The 21,553-nt window shown below is 33.5% G+C and overlaps 1 protein-coding gene across 1 annotated transcript; it reads right to left on the bottom strand.

Moving 5' to 3' along the window:
- Window positions 1–1,077: 1,077 nt before the first annotated feature.
- On the bottom strand, window positions 1,078–7,157 carry LOC149381992 (P-loop containing nucleoside triphosphate hydrolases superfamily protein). The gene is made up of 23 exons (XM_089630129.1): window positions 6,941–7,157; window positions 6,222–6,417; window positions 6,008–6,137; window positions 5,774–5,929; window positions 5,197–5,673; window positions 4,998–5,095; window positions 4,756–4,912; window positions 4,591–4,660; window positions 4,390–4,466; window positions 4,252–4,305; window positions 4,091–4,171; window positions 3,904–4,015; window positions 3,717–3,803; window positions 3,461–3,636; window positions 3,210–3,371; window positions 3,013–3,120; window positions 2,757–2,915; window positions 2,587–2,670; window positions 2,299–2,504; window positions 2,103–2,204; window positions 1,906–2,015; window positions 1,666–1,817; window positions 1,078–1,570 (listed from the first exon to the last, which is right to left on the bottom strand). Exons 2-23 carry the CDS (start codon window positions 6,392–6,394, stop codon window positions 1,346–1,348), a joined length of 3,156 nt encoding a protein of 1,051 aa, XP_089486255.1. The 5' UTR covers window positions 6,395–6,417; window positions 6,941–7,157; the 3' UTR covers window positions 1,078–1,345.
- Between the last annotated feature and the right edge of the window lie 14,396 nt (window positions 7,158–21,553).

The following is a 21,553-nucleotide window of genomic DNA, read 5'->3' as shown; positions in this document are numbered from 1 at the left end:
ATCTCTATATAGTTCCTTCTGACACCATAAATGATATCTTCTTTTCCATATTAATTCGTAGAAACAAAAAAATATAGGTAAGATTTTGTTGTATTTAATTTAACTCACATAGTACAACAACCTGACTCTGAATTGAAAAGAGGCCTTGACCTGTGCCATAAATATTAGGCTGTTTTATAATTTGTCTTATTCGAAATCTATTAGGTATATAGTCATATTTACAGTTTTACATTGTTGTATAGCTCACGTTTGGTAAATTTTAAGTAAATAGTCACGTCTATGTATTTACACGTGTAAATTGACGTAAATAAACACCATAAATGATATCTTATTTTCCATATTAATTCGTAGAAAAAAAGGGTAAGATTTTGTATTTAATTTAACTCGCATAGTACAACCTGACTCTGAATTGAAAAGAGGCCATGACTTGTGTCAAATATTAGGCTGTTTTATAATTTGTCTTATTTGGACTCTATTAAATATATAGTCATATTTACAGTTTTATATTGTTATAAAGTTCATTTCGTAAATCTTTGTTAAATAGTCACGTCGATGTATTTATTCGTGTAAATTGACGTAAATACCTATTTTTTTCGATGAAAGGGTAAAACAGGAATGCAACATCATTTTTATGGTTATTTACAAAAAAATTACGAATCGTTGACTATATAGTCATCTAATTTTTTTAATTATTTAATATCTACAAAATTCTCTCTTTTCACTAAATGTAAAAAAAAAAAAAAAAAAAAAAAACCCCTACCTATACGAAATTATAGTTTAGATTTTCGTTGAGCTATGGTTTTTGACTAATGCCAAAATCTACTTCTCCAACGTAGTAATATTTAATTAGTTGCGTTGAGAGAGTACACTATTGGTTAAAAAAAAGTTAGTGCAACGAAAAATATTTCATGTTATTTAATAGTATTGACTTTAATTGACAGTCCTCCTTCTACGCCGACTCTTTTTTTGTTTTTTTTTTAAAATCGACTTAGTCCTTGAAAGAATTGATAGCTAGCTTTTAAAGTGAATCAAATTCTACATATTTTTTTCAGACAAACATTTTAATAATCAGCTGGATAAAGAACAAAAGCAAACACTCGTATTGCCATCTTAAGGTGTCTGTTCAACAAATTCAAAACCCTTCAACGAATGCGTGCCTGAGACAAACACATACAAGAAAGAATAATATATTGCGCCTTAAAATTAACTACTTTTTTTTTTCTTCCCTTGAATCCCTTCTTTAAAAAAAGAAAAAGAAAAAAAATAACGAATTTGAGAGCTCAGTAACACAGAGAGATACTATGTACACTAATAACAAGGCATGATCATCTTAGAATTCCTCTCCTCAATTAATAGCAGTGAGAGGAACTCTTGAATCTCTCAACCCTTGGGAAGCCTCGTAAGCGATCGGAACGTGTTTAATGTCACCGTTGGCTTGCTTTAAGGACTTTGCGTCCCAGAAAGACCTCAACAATTCCTCAAAACTCGGAGTTCTCAGTTCCTCAATCGATGCAACACTCGGTAGATTGAATGATCTTTTTCTTGGGGTGGAACAGGATGGTTCATCCACCTGGGTCGTTATCCCAAGTTCAAAGATGTTAGAACATAATCAGAGATGATCTGACTGAAAAAAGATCAAATGAAAATCGGGTAATTTTCACGTACCACGTATTCCTCGGTCAGGCATTTTCCCGTGTTCTCGGTGATTTCCACAATCTTGTGGTAGTGACCGCCCTTCAGCTCCCGCAGATCTCCGCAGCAAGGAACGATCATCGAGTTAAGGTTTCCACAAGCATCGTGGTCAAGTTGCAACGAATCTGCAAAATATAGATATTCTGTTGGTTAGAAAAGTTAATTCGTATATTTAAACAAAGTATACGACAGCACGTGAAAGTAGATACTAACGATTGATAGACGAGAGCATGTTCTTGTTTGCCACATCAGCATCTTCAAGCGCAGAAGACACAGACGAGGAAAACCTGGCACGCAAGCTCTCATTGGCTTCGGTCCCGCCCCTAATAGAGAGAAAAAGAAAAAAAAATTAGTAACATGTAATAAGAACTGCGTCGAAAGCTCAAAAACTTTCCGGGAAAGCGACAAACCTGATTATGGAATCCACAGAAGCAACGTTTTTATTTTCGAGACTGATCAAGGACTCTTGGGCATTCCTCCATTGCTGTGCTCCGATCTTTGCCTTCTTCACACTGCACCAAACGAGGAGCTCAGTAACAGATATAAGCGATTGATAGAGAATCAGCTTATAACTAGACACGTAACGAATGACCAGTCCGTCCTTACCAGCTATGAAGAACCTCTTCCATGTCTTTCTTTCCAGATTCCACAGCAGAAGTGTCTTCGACGTAGTGAGATTCTGTTTCTTCCATGTGAACCGTCCACTTGGATTTGACAGAGGTGGTCGATTCTTTCATGGTCGACATCTCTTGCTGAAGTTTGATGGTCCTACTCGTTGCACTCTCCCTAAGATCATTCACTGCCAATTGGACCTGAAGAAAGAGATGAATGACGTTATATTACTACAGAACATGAAAAAAAAAAAAAAACACTGATGTAAATGAAGTTAGATACCAGGCTCTTCTTTCTAGCGTTCGAACTTGCCAGAAGCTCCGCTACCTTTTCCAACAACTGTCGTTCTTCAGTAGCGGCACAATCCTATGGATTAAAAGAGAAATAAGAATTGGGTATTTCGAACGAGCATGTAAAATCTCGACTTTATCGTTATGCAAGCGCAAGCACACCTCAAATTTCTTTTCTAGTTCAGACAACTTCTGATCGTTCACACACTTTGCTTCGTCAACGATCTGGGTCACATTAGATGCGTGCATGTCTAGAGTGCTGAAGAAGTCCACGGTGATCTTAGAAATCGAACGTGCAGTTTCCACTGCTCTAACATGTGCCTGCATTTTTTTTATTATTAAAGACAAGTACAATCTTGTCTCAAATGAAAATGAAATGTAGACTACGCAGAGAGCTAAACTCGATGGCAGCACAAACCTCACGTTGTTGTTGTGAAAACGCAGAGAGCTTCTCATCTTGCTTATGAAGACTATTTTCAAGATCACTGAGTAATGCATCGGCTTCAGAGGCAATTCCTTTAAATAGCTGAGTCATACGAATGAAGTCAGGAATCACGGGAAGAAAATGTATAATACATACGAACAAGAAAATAATATAATATTTTCCCTACTTACTTCCTCCACCGCCGAAGCATTCTTAGAAACCTCTGAATTCACATCAACGAAAGTTGATCGAGAATTCCCTTCGAGCTCTGAAGAAATTTCGTCCAGAGCATTGATACCAGTTCCATACATCGTCTTCAACTTCCCCAGCATCTCTCGAAGTTCATCAGTAGCCTTATTAAAAGTGAATTGAAGTATTAATTTATGAGTCCATAAATAGTTCAACGCATAATAATCAAACGTCTTAACTCAATATCTCTTACTTCGGCTTTTGTAGATACAAAGGACTTCATGTCTTCCTCCATGTCTTTCAGTTGTTGCTCTTGTTGCGTGACAGATACTGCAACGGTCTTATGCAAGATTTCGAGTTGTTGCGTTAGCTGTGACTGGAATCTCTGTACAAGTAGTTTGTTGCCATCTTCAATTCGGTCCTTGCGCTCTGAATGAACAACAGTGGTTAATAATCTTTCCAGATATCTGATTTCCTGAGAAGAAAAGTGACCTCCAGCGCAAACCTACCAATCTTGGCAAAAAGACTAGATACATCTGATGCCGCGTTCTCTAGCTCCGTTCGAAGCTCAACTGCACGCTCTACTAGGGCTTTCTCTGCGAATGGGAATACAAAAATTTGAGTAATTACATAGGGAGATCAGAAATATATATATATATATATATATATAAAGTATATACGGAATTTTCTCCTTACCTGATTTGAGGAGGTTGGATATCAGGAATTCCCTTTCTTTGATTGTCACATTAGCTTGTCGATGTTTCTCTTCTAGGTCAAACAAAACTTGCTCAGTTTGCTCAAGCTTTTTCTGCATGTAAAACAGTACCATTGAGTATGGAGTTCATGCGCAAAATGGTGAATCATAGTTCGACAGAGATATTACCTCGGTCTTTTCTAGTTTCTCACTCAGTTCTGCAGTCAGAAGCTGCTGAGCGTTGTACAGTTCTTGAAGTTCCATTGCTTGCTGCACAAAAGTTTTTTTTCTTCGTGTTATTGCCAGAAGTTCTAATCAAACAGAGAACTATCTCTCAACAAATAACATACCTTATCTTTGGAGTCAAAGTCAAGTTCCATGCGTTCGATCTTTTCAGCCATTGCCTGTGAGTTGCATAAGTATTCGAAGAGTTAGCAAGTCAGAAAACCAACCGCAGAATCTACTATATGTTTAGGATTGTATCAAACCTTCTTCTCTGCTTCTTCACTGAGATAACGATCACGTGGTATATAGATACCATTCTTCTCTCTCGCAGCATAAACCTCTACTCAAAAAAAAAAAAAAAAAAAAAACCAAGCCATTCACTATCAAAGACTCCAAAAAGGTATTGTTTCTTCTTCTAAATAAATGAAAGTGGAAAAAAGAGCGTCTTAGAATCAGCCAATAACCTTGCTTAAGCCGATCGATTTCGGAATACAAATCCTTGATCACAGCGGATTTCATCATCTTTTGATTTATCTGGAATAACAATATTTGGATCGCTTGTTAGAATAAAAAAAAAACCCACTAATGGAAGAGTAATCGATGTTTAAAAAAAGCTGAAGATATCGTACCTCTGGTTTGTTCTTTATATTTTTAGCACGGTGAGCATAATCAAGGGTGCTAAGTGTTTCTTCCAAACAATGAATGGAGGGTGATATTGTGGCGATTATGCATGTCTTCGTTTTCCCTCCCAATGAATCCCTTAGCAATCTTGTTAGCTTGCTATCCCTGGTATTTCAATACATAATTGTTAAACCATAAAATGGGACTCAAGTGAAAGCAAACTACAGTACTAAATTACAAATTTGCATACCTGTATGGAATATGCCCAGAGTGCTCAACTAGCGCATTGATTACACGACCAAGAGTGAGTAAGCTTTTATTGATCTCCCCAGCTTCCCTGGCTCTACCCTGAAAATGTTGCTCAGGTGAACAAGCACATTCTTACATAGGAAAAAGAAAACATAGCCAATAAAACGCTCGTAAAAAATAAAAGTATTATGAACACATACCTCTCTAGCACCGGAACGGGAAATGTTCTCGGAGCCAGCAAGGTCGACGAGATTCAGCTTCCCACATTTGATCATTTCTTCCCCTTCGGGAGTACACTCCTTAATGTGAATTGTGATCGAAAAGATGGAGTGAGACCGACTGCTTTGCTTGTTGAGAAGAGTCTCGGCCGTACGTCTTTTCGCAGAGCCTTTCTCCAAAATTTTATAGATTTCATTCGCACTACACACTATTTCTTCTTCCAATCCCCTCACAAACACACCTCCCTTACCATCCTCCATAAGAGCAATGGGCTTCTTGGACTTGTCGTCGAAAAACTTTGTCGTCTCTTCTGGGGCCAAGAGATCGCTGATTTCCTCGTTGTAAAGCTCAAGGAAAGTCACTTTCATACTGTACTCGGCATTCTGGGATTCCAGTATGTTGAAAATTTGTTTGACGGCTCTCGGGATCACACCGGCGTCACTCGGAAACTCTCCGTTCTACGAAAAAAGAGCGATATTACACTCTATAGAATCATATAAACTAAGCAAGAAAAACAAGTAACAATACTAGAAAATGGGTTAAGTAGTGAAGAAAAACCTTTTTTCTCGCTCCACCTTCCATCGTGTATGTCTTTCCTGTTCCTGTCTGACCGTACGCAAAAATGGTGCAATTGTAACCTTCAAGCACTTCGAACACAATAGGAGACACGGCTTGGTCGTATAACTCTTTCTGCTGGGACGATGGACCGAAGACCTGAATACCAATCACCCAATTTTAACATATTTCAAGTTCCTATTTTAAGACAGAAGAACGAACAGCACGAGATATTACCTTGTCGAAAGCGAAAGTCCTGTCAATCTGCTTGTTGGCTATGTTCTGAATCGCGGCGACTTCTCTTCGATTTTCGTTACAGGTTATCACCACCGGGGTATGCAATCTCATCTCATCCTCGCTCAGAGGCCTAAAGAATCAACGCCAAAAGACATTAAATCTCCCACATTACTCTCCACAATTTCGTCGAAAACTCACTTTACATTTTTTTTACCTGCAACGCACAAGAACCTGAACATTGACGCCTTTGTCTCTGTCATGCTTGCTTGATGAATTGGAGTCCGCAGATCGGAGATCCCGGACCAACTTGTCACTCGAACGCGGTGTTTGAGCTGGCGAGAGTGACACCATTCCTCCTCTTCTCTGCTGGGACTGAGATGATTCCATAGCTCTTTATGAATCTCAAAAGCCTTTCAACCGATCGAGAAAAAATAAACTCAGTTTAGTCAATCCAGTACCATATATAGACGCAAATTACTAAATTTAGAGATTGACGTGATTTATCAAGAGATTGAATCTCCCTATTCAATCATCATTTCATTTGCCGACAATCGAAAGGCTAATAAAAAATTTAAAAAAAGAAAAGAAAAAAGAAAGGCATAATTTTTTAGACGCAAAAGGAAAAAAGAAAAATATCGAGAAATATTCAAGATTCCGGTTATTAATCCGAAACGCAAGCTGTTTCGAGAATCATCGAACTCACTAAGTCAACGCGGCTCCGATTCGTCCAATCTTAAATGGTGTTTAGATTATGGTTTCGGAGATGCAAATGCTGTACGATTTGGATCGAAAGAAAGTCATAGATCAAGATCCTTTCTTTACATAGTAAAAAAACAAAAAACAAAAAAACAAATTGATCTTATTGACAAAAGTGACAAGAAACAGAGTTACAGAAGACGAAGATGAAGAAAGAAAGAAAAAAAAAATATTTACTCTTCAGCTTCAAGCAATGTCGATGAAGATGATGATGATGATCTTCAGATAGTCGTTTGTATGTAATATGTATATCAATATGTTTATCTTTCCTTCTTTTTCAAACTCTGATTATATTATAATTATATACAATGTGTTAGAGAGAGAGAGTGTGTGTGAGAAAGAAGCTCAAAACTTGAGAAGTGTGTGACTGACAGTGTGTGTGGTGTTCAAAATTAAAATAATGATCTAAAATTATACTATATATATTTTTTTGAAAAAAGGCAAGGACGGCAATGACTAACGGTTAGAGCGTTAACGGCGTGAGAATTAAAGAAGAAGAAAAAAGAAAGATCCGTTTCGATCGCGGTGTCTCGACTTGACCGTTATAAATCGACAAAATCGAAGCGAGCTTTAATTATTTTTTATTTTTTTTATATGTTTGAAATCAGGTTTTCAAATTTTACTGTCCGTTTGTTTATATTACAAAAATACCCCTCCATGCTGCTAGGAAGATTTTATGCGTAGGGGCAATTAATGAGACCTTTGGTTTGGGACAAAATTATGTTGTGTTATTGATGTTGGTGACATGATATAGCGTGTCTTACTTCATTAATGCATGATTTAATTTTTTCCTTTTTCTTTTTATTATACGTTGAGGAGCGCTAAGCTGGATTCCATTTTCCGTTTTGCGGCCCATGAAATTATATGATCATTTTGTTTTTTTAGACAAATAAGTATGAATTATTGAATGGTTTTCGTTGAAATTTGAATTTAGAAAGTAGAATTTAGTGTGTTTAGCAAGAGAGTATGAAATTTGCCTTAATTTGCTCCACATAAAAAACTTGCCTTTAAGTTATGTGCTTAGAATTAAGAATAGGGTTAGACTTAAATCTTTGTCGCGGAAAATCTGGTAAGGAATTAATAGCTTGAAGTACATTTATTAAATAGTAACTATTTCGTGATGAAGCTTTATATTTGTCAATGAGAAAAAAATATTACCGTTGTGGAAAAAAGGAAGGTTTATCTCGTCAAATATATATATATATATATATATATATATATATATATATATATATATATAATATTAAAAACAGTACATCTTTTATTGAAGCAAGTGGATTTGTGACTCGAGGAGTTTAATACTAAAGTAATTTTTTTTTTTAGAAAACCACTGGAGTAATATTATGTTTTGGAATTCTATAAAATTCCACTTTACTGGAATTAGGGTTCTAAATGGCCTGGAATATTCTGGTCTAAAAAGTACCAGATTATCGGTTTGTTCATATATTAAAAAAAATTAAAACCTAAAATATAGTCTAATATCTATATAAAAAAAATAAAATAAAATATAAAGTTGTAGACTATTAGAACAAAAAACTGGTATTCTGTGAACAGTATTAAAACAAAATTTCGGTACTATTTCTTAGCCAAAACATAATAGAATTATATCACAATTAAGTTGGACCTTAAGTTTATATTTTATCACATTTCGATTATTTATTCTCGAGCTTTGTCAATATTCAGTGTTTCAGCGCTCTAAATAACATGTATGTTTTAGGACGTGTCTATCTTTCTCTTTTGGCTCTTCTACATCCCTACTATTCCCAATATATGAGAGAATATAAAATAAAAAGTCTCCATCTCTCCTTTGTCTTGGCAATATATTTAATTTATTACGTTTACTTATATTTTTAATAGTATAATAACTTGCTTAAAAAAATGATTATGGGAGTACTAAAACCTTCTAAAGAATAAGCTTTGCGGGCCTAACAACAAACCTTTTAACAATAGATATTTAACTGGAATGGATTTTTTCAAAGTACTTTCCCTTTCACAATGATCCTCAAATTTCTTTAAGAATGAATTAATATTTACCCAATGAAACGTAATAACAAAAAAAAAAAAAAAAAAAAAAAAAAAAAAAAAAAAAAAAACACTCGTCTAATGACATCTTATTATGCATTTAAGGTGTAGCCTTTTTTGATAAATTTGTGTACCAAGGACGTACATGTACTGTATATATATAGATAAATGGATATGAAGAAGAAACTTGGAAGGTGATTAAAAGAGAAAGCCAGAAGTGGAAGTGGGGTTTGAATGTGGTGGCAAAGTTGCCCCACGTGATAAAGAGAGATGTGTGCATGCACATGATGTTTGGTGCCCAAAAGTTATATATTTTACATTCTTTTTATATATTTATTGCCTGTAAAACCAATGGCTTGTTACTTGATTCTTTGTGATCACAATTCATGTGTAATTACCCAATCAATATGTAAGCGTCAAGTAATTTATTCACATCACAAAAGCTTCCAAGGGAAACAAACTCGTTGTGATCATATGTTAGGTTAGGTTAGGTATTAGTATATATGGTTTTGCACCATTTTTATATTTGCTACCCCATTTATGTGCAAGGGTTTACCTACTACTCTACTCTTTAGAATTTCTTGCAACAATATATATTGGTTGACTTTGGATAATTTAATTGACATACATCTATCTATAGATGATTGTCTCACACACGCGCACACACACATGTATGAGTGTGTTATGTCACATGAGGAGTGAATGATACATGAGGTTTCAATTCAACACAATTACGTAAGGAAAATTATCTAAAAATGTAAAACCATATATAGAGATTTTAATTAAATAATTTTGTTTAGGTGAATGAAACACGCATTGAAGTTTTGTTTTACTTCATTTCAGCTCTTATTATAAGAAATAGATTAAAAATATATATTAGATTTTGAATAGTTGACCTATAGTGATTTTTAATCATTATTTAAGTCAAATTATGTCGTCCAATAATTAGAAAGAAGTATTTGGTTATTGCTAGAGTTGCTTTAAATATCTTTCCATATAGGTCAAGAGTCTGCAGTTTTCGTATCTCAAATGAGGCGATAATACTGAAAATTGAAAGTTTAAGTCTTAATTTTTTGGGACAGAGAGCGCAGCAGCTAAAATTTTGTGATTTTTTTTACGATCATAAATTTAATTACAATTATATTGCACTTCATTTACTTAACATGGAAATATAGTTCCTTAATTTTAAGATACTGGCATTTTATTCATTTCAAAGTTGATATATGTCAAATAATTCATGCTATACTAAAAAAAAATTAAATTATGCAACAATATTATTTTAATCGGTACCAAGATATGATGTGTATATATATCATAAATAAACAAATAATATTGTGCATGTATGTGGGTGGAAAAACTAGATACCTTTATAATTGAAAATTCTCTTTTTTAGCAGTGACATGCTCTCTTATAAACTTCTCATATGCATGGTCTCGTACTATGATCCTGCTGGCACGTCCAAGATAATGTATTGACACTGTTTGTAATTGCAAATAGATAGCTACATTTATGTATGCACGTTTAATTTTTGGTACCTGCACGTATATATAGCTGATTATTATATATTTTTTTTAATTATAACTAGAATCTCTAATTATATATTATGTTATTAGGTTGATATTGGAGACTCAATCGAATCAAATCATGGTATATGGAAAGAGCAAAAATTGACAACTTATGAAGAGTCATATATTAGCTTCCTAATAAATATGGGATACTATTAACTCATTTAAAGACGGACAGTAAATTACATATCATCACAAACAAAAATCTATACAATTTCAATAAATAAAATCCAAAGTTGATGAAAAGTGCGGTCTTTGTGCCAATTATGCCATGACAAAATCGGTCGAATTGAGGATGATAGCTTCAATATTGATGCAATTCGATTCACAGGTTTTGGCACTAAGCTTACCGTGATTGCAGGGGCGGATCCAGGTGGAAGGCTCAAGTAGCCTGGGCCTCCCCAAGACAAAAAAATTCGGGCTGAAAAAAAAAAAATCAACCTAAACTGAATTTTGGCCCCCCATCTTTTCAAATTCTGGATCCGCCACTGCGTGATTGGGCTATGGCGTTCCCCATCAAATGAGTGATTGATCCTGTTATGAATAGGACCGCCGATTCGCCAATTTTACTTGATTTTTTAAAATTGAGAAACCTTAAACTCTTGAAAGTGTCATACTCTCCAATGAAAAATCAATACTCTTAATTAAGTACAAACTGTTCTTTATCTGATTCCAATTTATACTAAGTACTTAAAATTGATTTGTTTCAATACATTCAATCAATTATAATAATTAATTTCCGAAAGCAAGTGACTATGATCTCGTTCATATATCTACAAGTTGTATAACGTAATCTCCTAATTTGTTTGAAGTTTTATTTGTTTACTTTGCTTCAGAGGGAAAATAATGACCGGGGTTGCAAAATAAAGTCAGTTTTTTTATTACAAAAAAAGAAAATAAGTATGACAAAGTTAGGAAAGAAACTGTTACTTAGAACATACTTCATGTATATGCTGCCTTATGCTTTACTTCAATATTTCTTGTTGCATCACACAATTCCCAATTCTGATTTGTACATATCTGACTTTATATTACTGACAGTTTACAGTAGAAGAAAATTCTTGTTGATCTCTTACAATAAGATCATGCTTTTTTACATAATAATGACGTGTAATTCCTCTAGTTCCTTTTATTATTTGTCACAGAAACAACTTTTTTGTATTAAACAAATACCAAGGGATTTTGTACACTACACATACCCACACAGCACAAGATACATGCGATATATATATATATATATATATATATATATATATATATATATATATATATATATATATATATATTATTTAATCACTCAAAGAACGGACCAAATTATTGAGATTTTGAATATCTGTCTTCCCTCCCACGTGAACGTACAGCAGAATTAGAATTGGAATTTGAATTAGAATTAAGTTCAGAGAGATAAAGTCAATCACGTACAACTTATTATTATTGCTAATTCTTTTAGTTAGAGAGAGTTTGTATTAATGATACATGTCTCGCTATGTACGAAGTTATGAGCAAATATATACACACCCAATATATTTTTTCACGAGTTTAGACCAAAATAACATAATTAATACAGATCTTGACTATAAAGTGATGATTTACAAACCTACTCATCCACACACATATGAATACCTTGCAAGATTAGATTACGAATATACCATACATATAATAAGATACTTTAGATAGGACTAAAAACTCACTTATTGTACAACTATGACTGATTATATATGTATATATCTGTAAAATATAATATCAGCTGATAAATACATGTGTATATGCGTCCAATCATCACTATCTTGTCAATGTTGCTTAATTCATTAGGATCCGAGTTTGTTTTATGTTATTATCTAGTTTAGGGTTTAACAAATAGGGTGTTGTGTGTTGTGTTAGAAGAGGTGACTAGATTATTTAAGTTGAGCAGGTTAAATACTTGTTTAATATAGGCTAATCTTTTTCACAGCTTATGCTTCTTGACAGAGAGGCCATCCCATAATTATAGCCCATGTTACCCAAAACATTAAAAGGTCTCATGTCACATGCATAATATATAAGACATTAGAGAGACTTCCAGTTATTATATCTAAGAGGATAATCAAAATTATGTACTTCTCAAAATAAAAATAAGGTTTCTTTATCATTAATTCAATATTTGAAAGAACTAGAAGAAGAAACTAACAAAAAAAATACAGCAAAAATGATAGTCAAGAGTAAACCTGGGCTGGGAAATTAAGTAGAAATGGAACGAGTCGAAATTATGTACTGCCAAAAATCTTGTTCCGGTTATAAATCGATTTGTTACACTTTTCATGAACAATATCAGAAGATAATACTATTCTGATTTTAGACTTTTTTTTTATATAATATGGATATTTTTTAATTTTCAAACTTTCAATTGTATACTGTTCATAACTGAATTTTCGTTTTAGCTTAGCCGGAATTCTAACCCATTTCGGATGGAACATTCCGTTTTAATAGCGACAAAAAAATTTCAAGCTAAATTTTAATAGCCATAGGTTTCTCCAATTAGCCGCTATAACACCAAATATATAACATCGATTCTTCTACAACCACACGTTATATCAAATGCGAAATATAGCGTGTGATACTGTATACACTATATTTTCTGTGATACTGTATCACATGGTATTCTTTGTTTACAAAAAATTATTTTATGAATTGATTTGGCTACATATTATATATATATATATATATATATATATATATATATAACCAAGTAAATTTTCATAAAACACCAAAACTCATAAATTAATTACAAAAACACATTAAAATAAAGTTCAATTAAAACATAAAAAAACATAAACATAGATTACAAAGTTAAAATTAAACACACAAAATAAATATAAAAACTAAAAACAATAATATAATCTTAAAAGGCAAAATAAAACTAAAAACATAATTTAATAACCGGAAAGATTATTTTCAGTTCCGTCGAGATAATCATAAGACTGAGTTAAATCTTGATCTTGATCTATTTGAACTTGTCCTCCATGAGCTTGATCTCCTTGAGCTTGATCTCGCTGATAATTAGATGCTCGATATTGAGATGGTCTAGATCTATTTGTTCGTTTATGATAATGTTAAGAGATAAGATGTGAAAATACAATGCAACGGCTAAATTTTAGATCTAGAAATTCAATGGTCGAGATCTATTTGTTCGTTTATGATAATGTTAAGAGACAAGAAGTGACAATACAATGGAACGGCTAGATTTTAGATCTAGTCATTCAATGGTCTAGATCTATTTGTTCTTTTCTGATAATGTTTAGAGACAAGATATGACAATACAATGCAACAGCTAGATTTTAGATCTAAAAATTCAATGGTCTGGATTTATTTTTTCTTCTATAAATGATGAGTTTTGTGTTTTAAAATATATCATCACCTTCTTCACCATATACTTCTTCTCCTCATAAAAGATGAATTTTCAGTGTGGTAGTTCATCTTATATACCATCTTTTTCTTCTTCTTCTTCTTCTTCAGATTATGATTTTCATGAAGATCTAGAAAAGCAAGTCGTATCTCACTTCAAACAATAATTTTTGCATCGCTCGTATCCGAAATACGAATGGGCCTCATCGTGGATCTATGCAAGGTCATATAGTTATTAACCGTGATCGGGAACATGCCTCTCACAATCTCTTCAGCGACTACTTTGTAGAGAATCCTCGGTTCCCAGAGTAATGTTCCGATGAAGATTTCGAATGAGCTGAGGTTTATTTCCTCGTATTCATGATGATGTACAAAGACATGACAGTTACTTTGTCCAAGAATAGATGGACTCGGTAAATTTGGGTTACCAAGTTTGCAAAAACTAACAACCGCATTTTGAATGTTAGCATATGGATCACCAGCAGATTCCACTGATGAGTATATCAAAATAAAGGAGTCTACAACTTTGGAATGCTTGAAGCGATTTCGCCGTGCTAATGTCGAGGTGTTTGGAGGCCATTATCTTCGATCACCTGCTGCTAATGATATTGCAAAGCTACTCCACATTGGTGACCATCGAGGATTTTCAGGTATATTGGGTAGTTTAGATTGTATGCATTGGGAATGAAAATACTGGCCAATAGCTTGATGAGGTCAATATGCTGGTTGTAGTGGATCACCTACTATTATTCTAAAAGCTGTAGTTGTCTATGATCTTTGGATATGTCATGCATATTCCGATTTACCGGGATCTAACAACGATATTAATGTGATAGAGGCATCCCATCTGTGTGCTAATCTTGCTGAGGATACTACTCCACCGATCAATTATGTCATTAATGGAAAAGAATATCATATGGGTTACTATCAAGTTGATGGTATATATCCAAAATGGTTGACCCTTGTTCAAACTATTCACAATCCACGTGGCCCCCTTTTTTATTTAGAATTATTTACATGTAATATGTTTTTTTAAGTATAATATTTATTTCAGAATTTTATTATTTTTATTTTTTGTTAAATATTGGCAAGTAATAATAATTTGAGTCATTTAACTAAAAATATGAGCATTACAATTATTTATTGAAATATTTATTAATTAAGAGATTTTTTTTTTAATAATATAATAACAATGAACAATATTTTTCATATGAAATTAATTATTGTGGTTGGAGTTGAAAAAAAAATTGGTGTTAAAAACACACAAAAATAATGTGAGTTCAACGTCACATCAAATTTGGTTCCAGGATTGCCTGAGAATATGCCACAATTCAATGATTAATTAACATATATAGATTAAAATCTGCGTTAGACTCACTAGGAAGAGTATAATTTCGTACAGTACCGTTTTACCCAATAGTTACATGTTTCATATGCATTTGTCTGGATAAAAATAAAAGCCGTGTGTATTGCCAATATTTCATAAAGGATGATGAAATGCATAACTAATATTAGTTGATCAGTCATAATCAAATGATAACTTGAAATACGATATTATCCATTTGTATAAATGGTACAAATCCTTATTGCTCTCCTTTCAATTCCATACGTTTTTTGTTGGTCGGTCTTTTAGGCTATTTATAGGAAGAGAAAAAGGGATCATGGAAAACTTGCTATATATATATATATATATATATATATATATATATATATATATTAGATATAATCCAGAGTTTTTTCTTCATATCTTAAAATATAAATAAAATGCCAGAGTTCTAAGAAAGTAAGTTAATAACCTCTAGATATAATCCAGAAACTAAGTTAAGAGAAGCATCACGATAGAAATTTATTAATTCCCTACCTCCTTTTCTAATGCATATTAATTTACTACTTTAATTGTCTAATTTCAGTCCATAAAAGACTATTTCCTTTATCTTCAACTATTTATTGTATAATCCAAAGAGATATTTTACAATTCTTATGGGCGTTGATAATACATCGCTGTGTGTGTACACTACATATACGAGTTTTTTTTTTCTGGATTAATATGTGAAAACCATAAATGTGACTGAATGTTTGAGTAAAATGATGAATCATAAATGTGACAATCAGGTCACGATGTGGGCACCGAATCGGTGCTTTGTGGTCACAGCTAATACATCCCCAAAAAAAAAAACAAAAAAAACAAAAAAAAAACCATTACATGAATCTGATAGCTTTGTGGTCAAAACTTTAATAACTTTCTAATTATAAAACGTCCATATATAAATTTCAATTAATGATCATAACGTGATATCTGAATACCAGACCTGCCTTAAGTAAAAGTCCTATACTAAGTCAAAGAAGTGTATAGTCCAATCGTTACTTTCATCAATTGGTCGCTTCGCTATAATGAACATGGCATCCAATGTGTCTTCTTTAATAACGTAATTCATAATTTGATTTCCTTCAATGATACATTAAAAGGCCCATTAAAGATCATCTGACCACGAATGTGAGCTTTCTAAATTAAAAACAATAATATATAAAGTCCGAGCCAAGAGCCAAAGTAGGGTTTTGATTTTGGAACAACTGACCGTATATGCTTTTTTAGATTATTGATCATCATGATCTTTTATCTTCTTTGCCACACCGTCCCACATGCATTATTTTAAAAGAATTTGTGCACGTAGCTTTATGGTACAGTTAATAGAAAATGTCAATTTAAATTTTAAAGATGAAATTTCCAAGAATATCCCTCATTTTTTTAATCTTTCCATTTTTTTTTCAGATGATATTGCCAGAAGATTAATTAAATAAAACTTCAAACAATAAAAATAAAATAAATCAAATAATACTGTAAATAAAAAAAATACTGTAAAAATAGTATGTATGAAATAAAAATAGTTAATGAGGTATATGAGAGTTTAGTTTGAAAAAAATTGACTTATTAGGGGAAATTTCAAAAATTAACTTTTTATGATGATTATTTTCGAATATACTAAATTAAATTTGTAACGGAAATAGTCTTTTTTCAAATTTTCTAATTATTTTCTTATAAATGAACCTGTAAACATTCAATAAATAAATTTATAATGAAGCCTTAAATTGTAAACAAATATTTAAAAAACTCTGTAAACATAAAAAAAATGGTTGTTTGTAACTTGAAAAGAGCTTCTCAGAATGTAATTTCCACTTGAATAAATGGTAAGATCAACCTGTGCTTTTTCTTGATATGACCCAATGGGATCTGGGCTTTCTTTTTATATGACCCATTGGGCCTTTGAGATAGAACCTGCACTGGGCTTTCTTTGATAGAAATCGATTCTTAAGAGAAATAAATGTTTTTACATTATCTTAGATTAATCTGAAAATAAAAATCATAATTCATTGTACAACTACAAACCAGTTATTAACAAAAAAAAAAAAGGTTCTAATTAACAAGACAACAAATTAAGGATTGCTTTTAATCAATAATAGCGTTCAACTTTAATTCACAATCTCTCTCTTTTGTTTGATGGATTTTATTCTATTTTCCAGTTTGATATGTTTGTATTCTTCTAGAAAAAAATTAGAGTTGACCCTTGTATCGCATGACTCAATTTAGTCAGTGTCTATCAATATCATACTCGCCCAAAATGGCTGTGACCGAAAGTGGCTCTCAACAATTTATCTTTCATCCTTTATTTCTGTACATGAATTGAAAACTACCCAAAACTGAACAAAGTTTTTACTTTATTTTTTTATTCTTCTGAGCGTGGCGTGAAAGGGGACTTTAATGCTTATCATGACTTATCTTAAATAGCCCCTACTACAATATATTTCTTGACACAATATTATTATTTGTCAACTCCAAATTAACCGAACTAACATAGAAGGTGTGAGCTAGCTATATGCTCAATTGGACGTGACAGTTTGATGTGGAAACTCGAAGATGCTTTATTTTAAAATCCAAGTTTAAGAATTCTCGTAACATTTCAATGAACTCTATATATGTAACATGAATATCAATTTCTTTTAGAATTGGACAGCGTTGTTTTGTTAATTATTACACTGCCACGTGAACCAAAATATGTGTGTATAGGCTTATGACCTAAATTGCCTATATATAGATTTAGACAGCGCTGTGTTAAATTTCATTTTTTTCCCTTAAATATATAAATTTCCTAATTGCATAGTTGGAATGTATCTTTTCGAATGATGATTCATTGTTGATCGGCTTTCACATCAATAAGTTGGGCCGGAATTTTCTCCATTGATGTTTATTGATTCACTTTTCCATCATGATACACCCAAATTTCACTATAAGTCATCTCTTCATCCTTATACTCCAAAATAAACGACAAATTAGTACATAATATACATTGCATCAATAGATATATCAAATATATTGTATTTCTAAAAAAAAAAAAATCTATCAAATATTGTAATCGTTTGGCATAGCTTTGTTTTAAAAAAAACGCTTTTAGATTCAGTTTTTTGAAAAAAAAAAACTGTTTTTTTTTAAACTGATAGGTGTTTGATAAGCTGTTTATAAAACATTTGTTGCTGGTAATAAAAACTGATTTTGCGTTAGGTAAAATAAATATATTATAGTAAAAAGACTAAAATAGACATAAAATAAATATTTAACAGTGCTATGGATAATCACGTGAGGATATTAAAGTAATTTTATATCAAATACAAAAACGTTTTTTCTAAAAGCTAAGATTCGTAGCTTTTGTGACTCGTGTACAATTTTTAAAATCGTTTTTGAATTTTTTTCTAAAAACTGTTTTACCAAACAGTAAGATTGCAGTTTGGTTTTTGCTAACAGCAAAAACAGGCTTAAAAAAGCTGTGCCAAACACGTCCATTGTATACAATATCAATTACATATATAAATTCATGAGACATGATGCAGCCATAAACGATTTAAACTTTATCTTTTAATAAATTAATTATTAAACTTTAAATCTCACACATATGACTGGTACTACAACTCTAAGAAGTAAGAATCATAAGTCGAAGAATATCTCATAGCTACATTATACATATCCAACTAGAAATTCTAAATATACATATGATTAGGCATTCTTTAAAGAGAGTATAGAGCAAGAAAGTACTTGTTGAACGATATTTACTCGCACTGACTTAGTTTCCTATTAGTTTGCTATATCAGTTTGTATATTACGCTCAGTTTGTTATTAGCTTTTATTGCGTTAATTAGTTCCTATTATTCTGCATAATCAGTTGTAAATATGCCTATATATATTCATGGCACAATCAATGAGAAATCAATGCAATCTATTCCATATTCTCGTAGTGCTTAATTATTATGGTATCAGAGCGCAATATCATCTCTTTCTTCCTCTTGCATTCAGCGTTTTATTTTCCCTTCTCTTTGTTTTGATTATCAAAGTCAAATATCATTGTCATTCATTGCATATTTCATTACTTTATTTGCATTCATTGTCATCAGAATATCAGTAGTCACGATTAGCAAATATTGTCAATGCTATTTCCTGATATAAGTCTCATATCAGTGCTATTATCTTCATAATTTACGTTCATATATTTTTCTTTCACCATAAAATATATTATCATCATTTCACGATCACTTGATCTGATATCTGCTCTTTTTTTTTTGTTCTTCAATATCTCAGTCAAACATGTCTAGCGAAGCAACCATCACAGACGCAAATATGTCCAGCGAAACCACCGCCGCTGTTCCGTCTCCGGATCAATCTGGTCTCTATGCTATTCATCACTCTGACAGTCCATCCACTGTCCTCGTCACTCCCATCCTCGCCGGAGACAACTACGGTTCATGGAGCCGAGCTGTTACCATGGCGTTGCGAGCCAAAAGAAAATTCAGCTTTGTCGATGGCTCATCGCCCAAGCCAACCGACGCGAACCCCGCTGTCAATTGGGGACGCTGCAACGATCTCGTGAGCAGCAGGATACTCAACTTTGTCTCTCCCGAGATTCGACCTAGCATCATATATGCTGAGATGGCTAGTCAGATTTGGATCGACCTCAAAGAACGATTCTCGCAGTCAAATGCCCCGAAGATCTATGAGCTCAAGCATTCCATCACCGTGCTCAAGCAAGATGGTAAAATTGTTTCTCTCTATTTTACCCAACTGAAATCTCTTTGGGATGAACTGTCCTGCATTGTCTTGATGCCTCCGTGCATTTGTGGCAATGCAAAATGGCTCGTCGAGCAACAGAACCAGGACCGAGCCATGGAGTTCCTGCAGGGACTCACTGACAACTACTCTGCTGTTCGGAGCCAAATCCTGTTGATGGAGCCATTCCCCTCCGTCCAACGAATCTACTCCTTAGTCCGCTAGGAGGAGAAGCAGCAAGAAATCAATCATCGCTCCATCGTCTATACCGATTCCGTTGCCCTTCATGCTTCCAAGCAATCATCTCCACACAACAGGCCATACGGGAAACGCCAACGCCCGTTTTGTGACCATTGCAACCGACATGGCCACACTCAAGCGACATGCTACCAGCTCCATGGCTTCCCCGACAAAGACCAGCGACGAAGCAACTCAGGACTACCTGGAAAATCCTCGGGGCCATCCACCGGAAACTCAGTCCAACCTGCGACCTCCTTCACAGCCGACCAATACAACCGTTTGCTATCGCTTTTGGCCAAAGACACGTCCGGTGATGCTTCGGCAAATTTAGCAGGTACGTCACTTTCTTGTACATCTCCTTGTTGGATAATTGACACTGGTGCATCTAATCACATTTGCACATCTCTATCATTATTTTCCTATTATGTTCCTATAAGTAAAAATATTTATGTACAATTACCTGATGGATCATATTCATCGGTGACTCACGTCGGTACTGTCAAGTGTACATCGTCATTCATTCTCAAAGATGTGTTCTTCATTCCATCTTTTAAATTCAACTTGTTGTCCATTTCTCAAATAACACGTCAACATAATTGTGATGTAACATTTTCTTCCACATCGTGTTTATTTCAGGACCGATCAATGAACACGACGATTGGTCGGGGTAATGTGCAACAAGGGCTCTACTACTTGGATGTCTCTTATTTAATAAATTCTGTTTTTTCATTTTCGCAGTCCAATAAATTTGATCTTTGGCACTCACGCCTCGACATCCTTGTAATTCTCGTTTTCAATTTCTTGTTAAGCATTTTCCAAATATTGTTCCTAATAAGAATTTTATTTGCGATGTTTGCCCTCGAGCAAAACAATCGAGAAATTCATTTCCATTAAGTGTTACTCGTTCCTCGAAATGTTTTGAATTGCTACATGTCGATATTTGGGGACCTTTTTCCGTTTGTTCTAAAAATTGGTCACGTTTCTTTCTCACCATCGTCGACGACTATTCACGTTGTACTTGGGTGTACTTATTAAAACAAAAATCACAAACTTTTGATATGTTCATCCATTTCACGAATCAAATACAACGTCAGTTTCAATCCTCTATTTTCCAAATCAATATAGGCAACGGATGACTTTTTATTCCACGAATTCAAACTATTCGATCTGATAATGGTAGTGAATTTCTCTCCAACAAATTTCAAAGTTGGTTTCACACTCAAGGTATCGTTCACCAACGCACTTGCACCTATACCCCTCAACAAAATGGGGTGGTGGAGCGTAAACATCGTCATCTTCTCGAAGTAGCTCGCGCATTACGTTTTCAAGCACACCTTCCCTTATCATTTTGGGGCGAGTGTGTTCTCACCGCTGCCTATCTCATTAACAAAATGCCTACGCCGCTGCTCAATTTTAAAAGTCCACATGAAGTTCTCATTGGAAAAATTCCATCTTACTCTTCTCTACGTGTTTTTGGTTGCTTGTGTTTTGCCA

The sequence above is a fragment of the Urtica dioica genome, chromosome 11 (genome assembly GCF_054948205.1).
Source record: "Urtica dioica subsp. dioica isolate 48M chromosome 11, U.dioica_male_clone48M_v1_H2, whole genome shotgun sequence".
NCBI lineage: Eukaryota > Viridiplantae > Streptophyta > Magnoliopsida > Rosales > Urticaceae > Urtica > Urtica dioica.
Note: the sequence above shows the minus strand (reverse complement) of the source record. Positions and strands in the feature narration are given on the sequence as shown.